The following is a 10,805-nucleotide window of genomic DNA, read 5'->3' on the forward strand; positions in this document are numbered from 1 at the left end:
GCAGTTTGCACCTTGTTGGGCCTAAAAAGGACTGGATGCTCTACCCTTTTTGTCTTCATTAGTAGTAGGGTGAGGGGTTATGTTCGTCTTTAGCATTTGTGCAAGTGGACTCCTATCACGTCAAGCTTTGATGTTGTTGAATTAGACTTTTGAATGATGAGCATTATTTGCATCTCACACTTTATTAAGCACATTTCATTAATGTTGAAAAAAAAGTAATATTTTAATACCTCACTGACCCAACTATTTTTAGCCTCAAATTCTTCTCTCGTTTTTCTTCATCTTCTTTTGACGGAGACCTGTTACAAACCTTCGACGGAGACGTGAGCCGGTGAATAACTTCCTGTTTGGGAAGGACAAGGTTGTCGATGTTCTGCGAGTCAATGATGGAATTGGAGGTTTTAGCTACAGATTCATCTGGACGAGACAACATTAAAATGTGCAATAGATTTGAGGGTTTGACTCTTACTTTACTGTCCATGTGTAGAAATGAGATGCATTGAAGAGTAAGTAGTTGTCTTTTTCTTTTTTGTTTCTAATCTCCATTTCATTGAGGATTGCTCTGTAAGCTCTATTGGCAGGGAAGAGGACAAGATCTAGAGGGACCATATCCAAAATAATTGAAATCTACTAACGTCTGTGGGTATGACTACTGAGTAGATTTTGACAGGTTCCTTGATAATTCATCAGAATATTTTGAGGGTGTGTTGTTCAAACTCGAAACGCTTGAAGAATCTCTTGCCGTCAGTGTCTTGTGTTAGATTCTAACGGTTCTTTAGGATTTTTTCTTTGAGAAGATCCATTCAGGCTAGGGTTACAATGAAGAAAATGAATTGTTCATTTTTTAAAAATTTTCTTTAATCTCACTCGTCGATAAGATCCAATGGTTGAAATTATGTGTTGCAAACTATATTTTTTGAAAAAGAAAAGAGTGTACTTGATATTGTTATATTTTTAACTAGGGTTTATTTAGTGTGGGGGTGTACTTAGTAAAAATGAGGATGCAAATAGTGCTCATCCTTTTGAATGGCATCTCCTTATATTCTACTTATACAATTGCATAAGTGGGAATCTACCATGAATGTATTGTCTTTTGAAGCCACCACACCAACCTATGATAATTAAGGGAGATGGTTTTGTGAAAGCTTGACACGGGTGTGGTATTGGTAGGGGTGTCCATCGGGTGAATAAACCCAGACCGACCCAGACACCCGATCCGACCTGGGCCTTATCGGGCTAGCCCAAAACAGTTATTATAGGATCCGGACTCGGCCCATTAATCAGTTAACAAGGTCGGGTCTCGGGTCTGATTATTATGGATTTTTGGGTTATCAGGTGACCCGATAACCCGATAAGTTATTTAATTAAGTTAATAGTTTTAGTTTTACGTATTATATATGATAATGATTTAACTAATTATCATTACCTGTTAACTAATCGTCTAATATCATTACTCATTACACTCACAAGACACAAATCAAAAAGACAAATAAGAAAAATCTTGGTCACTCTGTGACTCTGTCTCTTACTCTCAACCACTCAGCCTCTCACGTCGGTGCCAACAGAGAACCAGATCGAAGTACATCGTCGGCTTCTCATTTTCGCCGGTGAGTGATTGGCTTCTCTGCGTTCTCGCACTCACGCACTGTCGCATAATCTATTCACTCTCTCAGTCTCTTGTGGTTGTGGGCATGTCGCCTTGTGATTGTGGATCGTTGAAGATTTAAGATTTCATATTTGTAACCTCTGGTTTGATACTTTGATTTCCATTCTTCTTATTGTTCATTTTATAATTTTGATTTGCTTTGTGGCTTACTTGCTTAGTGGCTAGTGCTTATTGTAATATTGTGTTATCTTGACTTCTTGAATCTTGAGTGTTATCTTGAGACTTGACTCTTGAGTGTCTGTATGCAGTTATGCAGCTGAGCAACTGAGTTAAGAAATTCCTTTTTTCGCCCCTCTTTTGATGTCAATTTGTCACAGATAATAGATATGCAGGCAATGGCAATTCAATTCATTTTTTAAACCTGTTTTCTTTACTGTTTTAATGTGAATTTGTCAATCTTCAGTCATCATTAGGAGATTCGAGACCTGAGGTGGACTAATTTGCATTGGGCCTGTTAAGGGTTTCGGGTTACACATTGGACTTGTTAAGGGTTCCGGGTAACCCGGAATCCGATCCGAAAAACTCGAACCCGAGACCCAGCAACCCGATACTCCTTAAAAGGGTTAACAGACGGGTCAACATTCTATCAAAAATAATCGGGTCGGGCCAAACCTGGTCCGATAACCCAGAATCCGGTCAGATGGACATCCCTAGGTATTGATCAGGGAAACTCCAACGGATAAATCAGTAAAATGGTTGAGAATTTTTTGTGGGATAAAACATAATTCTTGAAAGAGAGCAATTAACACCTCCAAGAACATAACGGGATTTCTTACACTGTGTAGCACCTCGGTATTTATAGACGTCTGACTCAAGTGACCCACCAGTGGCACATGGGCATTGAACAGGATGGAGCTTTGATGCCACTAAGGGAGCTTGGCAAGGTCGTGGGCTCGTATTGAATGGTCGAGTCGCCCAAGCCCTGAGTCTATTAGACGTCTTTTAGTCTGTGGGCCTGTGATCTTACCGGAGTTGTGGGCTTGTAAGTCTTCTTGCCCAAATAGTAAGCATGTGAGTCTTCTTGCTGCCGACTGCCATGGTGTAATAAGTTTCACTTGTTCTTTATTGGACAAAAGTTACAGAAAACTTGAATAATGCATGAGAATGAGTAAGTCATCAACTTTTAAAGGTGTTTGAGGAGAGTGTGGAGGATGCAAGTATCAAATTTTTTTTACATATTCACAAAAATGTAATTTTTTTACCTGGTATTTTGGAGAATATTTGTGGAGGAGATATTTTTAGGCACATTTATTTTATTTTTCTAAAAATGTAATTCCAATCAAAAAAAGTTTAGGTGGTTAGATTTCCACTGAATTCACAGAAGCCATGGAAATTGAAACCTAAAAACTCACAGATTGTTGAAATTATACGTATACTGTCATGGCACTGAATCTCAGTCCTCCTCTTCCTCTCTGTCTGATTCCAAAACACAAGCACCGGTCCAGGTTATGTTCTTCTTCATTTAGAGCATCCGCGCAGTCTGAGAGGAATGAAGGCGGAGTAACAGAGGAGGGATCTCCTGCTGCTTTTTCTGGTATGCAATGCAAAATTGATCCTTTTTAACATAAAAAGCTTTCATTTTTAACTTTCATTCCATGGATTTATATGTAGAATTGTCTTCTCTTTGTTCTGCTAGAAATTTATTCAACATGACTCGGATAGAAAGTAGGAACATATCAAATCGGTTTATTTGAATTTCACTAGTTTTTTTTTTTGAAAAGGTTTTGCAACCTGATATGATTCCATAATTCCAGATAAAACTGGACAAATGAAATGGAGTCCTATTAAAAGGTACTCGTGCCACCCTAAGGTGGAATACATAACCAGAAGCTGCAAGAACGCAGCCCTGAAAACTGAAACAAAATGAAAACAAAAACAATGAAAGAAACCACACTCTAAACCACCGAAGTTCCCTCACTTGCAGAAGAAAAAGAAAAAGAAAAAGAATCCACTTTTGAATTACTTTTTGTATCTTGATTCGAAATATGTTATCCATTGAAGACTCGTTTTTCAGTCAGAACTTAATTCAAACAGTTGGTGGGCACCATTTAAAAACAACTGTTTTTTAACTCCTTTGAGAAAAGATAAACGAGCACTTTCTACCTCAGCATGGTATTTCTTCGTATATGCTTGTCAAACAATTGTGAATTTGCAATATAGTTGATATTCGACTGTAATGGCTTGTTTTACATATGAGTTGCTTAACACTTTCTGAATCCTGTTGCCACAAATCTTACCTTTCCCGTTTCCTTGAAAAAGATGGATCTTATATCACTCAATTGTGCAATAAGCTCAATGGAGCTTATTCTGGAATGTGGACTATTTAAACTTTTGTTTAACTTCACCATTTTCTCTTCACAGGGTCTCTCTCTTCTAGTCGAACACAGTTAGATCTCTTGGAGCAACTCACTTCTACTGCTCCATCAGTTGATGGTATGCCAGTGATGATCCTTATAACGACTGCAAATATATACTCACATACACAACACATGCACATTTCTTTCTTTGATAAAAATAACAAATTGGAAAGGGTGAACCATCTTTTACATATTAAAGCCAAAATATAGTATTTTCTTGAGCAGGTTACGAGAGTGATGGTATTTCTGGAGAACTTACAATTCGAGAACAGCTAGCGCAGCTGGTTGGAGAAAGAGAAGGTGACTTCAGCATTCCGTTGGGAAAAGATTTGAAGAAGGTTAGTGCCTGATTGGACCTCTATTTTGAGGTTCTAATGTCCTTTAATTAGGATGTTCTAGCACTTAGTTAATGTATTTGATTGCATTTTAGCTTAATTTTACACTTACAAATGTTTCCCCTTGGTTTTGTAGGAATCGGACCTTGTTCGGGCAAGTTGGAGCACTTTTTGGGCACTTTTTGCTGTGAGGTGTCGGGACACCCACAGTACCCGTCCGGACACTTTCTTCACAAATTGAGACAGAGGCTCACAAAGTTGGAGGCATGAAGCGTCCGGACACCCGTCCGGACACCTACGGCGAATCTGCAATTTTCTGCACCGAAATTTCAAGGGCATTTGGGGTAAATCATGTATGTAACCAATGGGAAACGATTTTATAAGGGTAGTTAGGTATTTTCTATTGTAAAAAGAGAAGAAAACCCTAAGATTTGGTTGGCTTCCTCATTATTCATTGACTTCTCCAAGAGGAAGCCACCATAGGAGTAGTGTAGATCTAGTTTCTCTCTCTAAGTTTTCTTTGTTGTTTTTTGGTGCTTTCTCTTGATTTTGTATAAACTCTGATTTAGATGACAATAGATTGGATGTTTATTGCAACAATCATGAGTGGGTAGTTCTCTTCTCTAGTTTCTAATCCCGAAAGGTGGATGCAAGGTTTCGATTACTCAAGGTATGTTCAAAGAATCGTAGCTTCGATTCTTCTCTTTTAATTTCGTGATAGTTGTGTGAGTGGATATATGAGAATAACATATTTGATTGTATTCTTGGATTGTCTAGTCTAGGGATTGCATCTAATGTGTTTGATTGAGAATTGTTAAATCCATTGCATGATTTCCTTAATTAATTGAGTTTTCCATTGCATAGCTATTAATTATGTGTATTGATGATGGGGTTTTGGGTTAATTTAGGAATGTGCATGGGAGAGTTATGGTTAATTGATCTTTGAGTGTGAAACTAGGGTGTTAGCCAAGCCGAGCCCCAAGGGGGAACATTAATCCATAATATTAGGTGCTTATCCCTTTGCGTTCATCGTAGATTAAGAGACCCGATGGCCTACATGTATGAATTGAAGTCTTATATCCCAATTCTCTTTGCATATGCATGATTGATAGTATCACACAATGCATTGTGTATGGTTGTGTGTGTTTGCAATGATACCTTGAGTATGAGAACCGAGTAACCACCGGGACGGATTAGAGACTAGGTTTTTAATTAATTGTTTTAAATCCAATTTGTGCTTACTTTGATTACAAAATCGCTCATGCTACCGAGTCATTCGGCCCATTTCTTTTACTTGTTTTTATTTGATATTCATTGTGTTTATTAGTGTTAACTAGTCATTTGCATATCATTCACTTCAAATTTGCATTGCTTCCTCGTGGATCGATACCGGACTCACCGGTTTATTACTTGACGATACCCTACACTTGGGGTAAGTACACACACACTTTGGTGTCGGTCAAGTTTTTGGCCTCTATTTTGAGGTTCTAATGTCCTTTAATTAGGATGTTCTAGCACTTAGTTAATGTATTTGATTGCATTTTAGCTTAATTTTACACTTACAAATGTTTCCCCTTGGTTTTGTAGGAATCGGACCTTGTTCGGGCAAGTTGGAGCACTTTTTGGGCACTTTTTGCTGTGAGGTGTCGGGACACCCACAGTACCCGTCCGGACACTTTCTTCACAAATTGAGACAGAGGCTCACAAAGTTGGAGGCATGAAGCGTCCGGACACCCGTCCGGACACCTACGGCGAATCTGCAATTTTCTGCACCGAAATTTCAAGGGCATTTGGGGTAAATCATGTATGTAACCAATGGGAAACGATTTTATAAGGGTAGTTAGGTATTTTCTATTGTAAAAAGAGAAGAAAACCCTAAGATTTGGTTGGCTTCCTCATTATTCATTGACTTCTCCAAGAGGAAGCCACCATAGGAGTAGTGTAGATCTAGTTTCTCTCTCTAAGTTTTCTTTGTTGTTTTTTGGTGCTTTCTCTTGATTTTGTATAAACTCTGATTTAGATGACAATAGATTGGATGTTTATTGCAACAATCATGAGTGGGTAGTTCTCTTCTCTAGTTTCTAATCCCGAAAGGTGGATGCAAGGTTTCGATTACTCAAGGTATGTTCAAAGAATCGTAGCTTCGATTCTTCTCTTTTAATTTCGTGATAGTTGTGTGAGTGGATATATGAGAATAACATATTTGATTGTATTCTTGGATTGTCTAGTCTAGGGATTGCATCTAATGTGTTTGATTGAGAATTGTTAAATCCATTGCATGATTTCCTTAATTAATTGAGTTTTCCATTGCATAGCTATTAATTATGTGTATTGATGATGGGGTTTTGGGTTAATTTAGGAATGTGCATGGGAGAGTTATGGTTAATTGATCTTTGAGTGTGAAACTAGGGTGTTAGCCAAGCCGAGCCCCAAGGGGGAACATTAATCCATAATATTAGGTGCTTATCCCTTTGCGTTCATCGTAGATTAAGAGACCCGATGGCCTACATGTATGAATTGAAGTCTTATATCCCAATTCTCTTTGCATATGCATGATTGATAGTATCACACAATGCATTGTGTATGGTTGTGTGTGTTTGCAATGATACCTTGAGTATGAGAACCGAGTAACCACCGGGACGGATTAGAGACTAGGTTTTTAATTAATTGTTTTAAATCCAATTTGTGCTTACTTTGATTACAAAATCGCTCATGCTACCGAGTCATTCGGCCCATTTCTTTTACTTGTTTTTATTTGATATTCATTGTGTTTATTAGTGTTAACTAGTCATTTGCATATCATTCACTTCAAATTTGCATTGCTTCCTCGTGGATCGATACCGGACTCACCGGTTTATTACTTGACGATACCCTACACTTGGGGTAAGTACACACACACTTTGGTGTCGGTCAAGTTTTTGGCGCCGTTGCCGGGGAAGTGAGTGTCAAAGACGGAGCTGGGTGGCTTGTAGATGCTAGCTTTATGCTATTAAACGTCATCAAATAAGGAAGGAGCACGGTCACGCTTCAAGGGTAACTTCGTTCCTCCCTTTTACTTGCTTTCTTGTGTAGTTGCTGAAAAAAAAAAAACAAAAAAAAAAAACAAACAAAAAAAAAAAAAACAAAAAAAAAACAAAAAAAAAAAAAAAGTTGTGAGAAGAACTTGGCGGATGGGGCTAACTTAGATTCCTGTGGGCGATGGATGCCACCTTGTTTGCTGCTTGGTAGTGATACGTTGTTTGAGAGAGCTTTGCGCATTTTTCTTTCTATCACTACTTGCTACTTCTTGGTGTGTAATTGTTCCTGAGGTTGATTGTCATTCTATTCCTATCTTTGCTCTTGTTCTTGCTTGACATTGTTCTTGGTTGTTTGTTGATTGAAAAATCTGGTGTTACTTGACTTGGTTGGTTGCCATCTTTCGTGTTATTTGATAGCTTTGTTTGCCATCATGTCTCATCTTAGAGATAGTGTTAGTGGGCATGGGTCTAATAGAGATGGGATAGGTGGTGATATAAATGTGAGTGATGCGGGGAGTGTACATGGGGGTGATATGAATCTTGATGCATTGCGTCGTCTTTTGCAACATGTGAATATTGATGAGTTGATGAATCCGGTGCAAGGGCAAGATGTCCAAATTGACAATGCCCAAAATTTGCAAAATGTTCAAGTTGAGCATGCTTTGCAAAATGCACCTCAACCACTTCAACAAGACAATGCGGCGCAATTTGCCCCACAAAATGTCTACCCACCTATGTATTATCAAATGCCACAAGTGCCACAATATGCTCCCTTCGGACAAAATTTACATGCACCTCCTCCTTTTGACTACATTCATGCACATGAGTACCAACCCTTTAGGCAAGCACAATCTTCACACCAATGTATAGCTCCACCATCTTACCAACCATGCACCCCACCCCAAGAGAGATCACTTGAGGATACGCTTCAAATATTCATGGAAGCTCAATTGGAGGTTAATCAAAGGAGATTTGAATTTCGTGAGCAAACCAATAGAGCCTTGGAAGATTTAAGAAGCCAATTGACAAAGATCACTCAAACATTAGAATTTCAATTCGAAACTTCAAGTGAGGGGTTGAATGTGCAAGAACAAGAACAACCCATCATTACCTCAAGGAGTGGGATAGTAATTGACAATACCATGACTCCTAAGGTAAGTGAGGATGAGAAATTAGTGGAAGAAGTGGGTGGTGAGGTGAAAAATGTTATAGTTGGAGATAGATCATGTCGAGACAAGGACAATGCTCAAGTTGAAAAGGTTGAGGAAAAGAGCGAAGATAAGAGAAATGAAGAGAAAGAGGAAAATAAAGTGAGAAAAAAGGGGAACAATTTAGACCTTGGGAGGGAAATTGAGTACGTCCCTAAGCTTTATATTCACTCTCATGTTGAGGACAAATTAAAGTTGACACTTGCACATGATTCAATTGAGGTTGTACTAGCATTGGTTGAGAAAGGTAGTAAACTTTTGATTGAGGGAGATGCTATGAAAGGAGTTTTGAAATCCTTAACTATTTACGGTGTGGGATTTTTGTCCTCTCTTTTAGGAGCTTTAGAGCCTTCCCCACTCAAAGTTGAATCATACCAAGTGCATCCTCAAAAACCAAAAAAAATACCTTTACCAAGTGGATTTAAAAAGTCCTCTAAATGCTACTTTGCACAGAAATTTTTTACAGAAATTAAAAAAGTATGGCGTCCCAAATCCCAATTACAATTTTTTCCATGTGAGTTTCGGGAAAAAGGGACCGAATCATGCGTGGTCCGTCATGTTCCTCAACATGGGAGTAGTGATTATGAGGATGTTCTTGGGATCTCAAGGATCCCAATTCTCCCATGTGTCATGGTTAGACTCCACCCTTGTACCATAGTATGGTTGTGATTAGTTTTGATTTGATTTCAATTTTGGTGTGTTTTTGTATGTTCACAATGCATTTCACAATTTGTTCTTGCCTTGTTTTCCATTCTTGACATTGGGGACAATATCTCATTTAAGTTGGGGGGTGAGGGAATTGTGAATTCATTGTGAAACTTGCTTTATTTTGGTGTGCTTTTGTGAATATCAAAAATTTGAAAATTTTGAAAAAAAAGAAAAGAAAAGAAAAGAAAAAGTCTTGTTGTGTCATGCTTGGATAGTGTGGTTGGTATTAACTTTTTCAGGATACGCTTCGTTTCTCATGATTCCGATCACTTTTGAAGAGTATGGTATGATTTCCTACCCTCTATCCTATTGTGTTATGCTTTGTTGTTCATACATGCTAGATGGACTTTAGGAAGGGAAGGGTAGATGCTTTTGGGATTCACCACCAATTTGACTGTTAATTTCTTATTCTTGTTCACACGTGCAAGTGTAGAGTAGGTTCCTTGGTTTCTTTTGCTAAATCGATGCATGTGATTGAGTGAGATAATTATAATCAATCTTTCTTGGGATGATTGAGACCTAGTTTGATATAAAATTGTGTAGTTAAGCAAACATCTTGGCATTGAAGCATTTGTATGACTGCGTTTTTGGATTCTTTTGCCTGAAAAATTACCTTTTTACCCTTCTCATTCCTTTGAGCCATTCTTCATTGATATACATTGGGTTTTGGGTGATTCTTTTCATTGATATTCATTTGACATCTTAGCGCGTGTTCTTCAATAGCTTTGTAAACATTACATTTGATTACTGAGAAGTGTGATTTTTGTATTTTGCCACTTGCCTATGAAATTAGGATTGAATGATTCATTAGGTTGAGAGATTTGAGCTTAGCCTATTCATTTGTGAGTGATTATAAGCCTAAATTTCTTTAAGCCTTTTTATTTCACTTACAAGCCTTGTGTGCACCACTTCCTTAAATACTTCCCACCTTTGGTTGCAAGGTTGAGTAGGAGCTTGAAAAAAAAAAATAAGTTGGTAGTGATATTACCCTTTCTTATGTTGAAAACAAATTGAGGGTTGTTGTTCAAATGTTGTTCATTTTCGAGAAGAAAAAAAAAAAAAAAAAAGTGCATAGAAAAAAATCAAAAAGAGGTGTATGCAATAAAGTTAATCCTTTGTGTGTAAAGGATGAGAAGTGTTTGAATTTGTGGTGCAATGGAAGGGGTGACAAAATGAGAATTTAGCTCACATGTTTGAACTTAACCTTGCAACTTGTTACCTAGTCCAAATTCTTCCTACCTTGTCCCTTAGCCATATTACAAACCATTTAACCTTTTGATGAATTTGATTCAAGGTAAGCAAGTGAGTTGGCGGATGCATTAATTGCTCTTGTAGGTGATTTCTTTCTCAAAGCTATGCCCATCCAAATTATCTTTTATAAACACATATATTTAATTCAATTGTGTAAGTCATTTACTTAGCACAATGTTTTTATGTTTTTGTGTACATTTGGGATTGGGGATTTATGAACACCAAAAGGTTCCGTAACAAAGTTTTACTTGTGTGAATGTATT

General features: G+C 37.8%; 1 protein-coding gene across 1 annotated transcript; it reads left to right on the top strand.

Annotated features, from left to right (window-relative positions):
* Positions 1 to 2,755: 2,755 nt before the first annotated feature.
* On the top strand, positions 2,756 to 4,373 carry LOC120003619. The gene is made up of 3 exons (XM_038852635.1): positions 2,756 to 3,200; positions 4,028 to 4,099; positions 4,249 to 4,373. Exons 1-3 carry the CDS (start codon positions 3,047 to 3,049, stop codon positions 4,371 to 4,373), a joined length of 351 nt encoding a protein of 116 aa, XP_038708563.1. The 5' UTR covers positions 2,756 to 3,046.
* The last annotated feature ends 6,432 nt before the right edge of the window (positions 4,374 to 10,805 follow it).

This window comes from Tripterygium wilfordii, chromosome 8, assembly GCF_013401445.1.
Source record: "Tripterygium wilfordii isolate XIE 37 chromosome 8, ASM1340144v1, whole genome shotgun sequence".
Classification (NCBI taxonomy): Eukaryota; Viridiplantae; Streptophyta; class Magnoliopsida; order Celastrales; family Celastraceae; genus Tripterygium; species Tripterygium wilfordii.

Coding starts and splice junctions, on each gene's coding strand:
- LOC120003619 (XM_038852635.1), top strand. CDS start 3,047: ATGGCACTGAATCTCAGTCCTCCTCTTCCTCTCTGTCTGATTCCAAAA. Junction 3,201..4,027: donor ATCTCCTGCTGCTTTTTCTG/GTATGCAATGCA, acceptor TTCTCTTCACAG/GGTCTCTCTCTTCTAGTCGA. Junction 4,100..4,248: donor TACTGCTCCATCAGTTGATG/GTATGCCAGTGA, acceptor TTTCTTGAGCAG/GTTACGAGAGTGATGGTATT.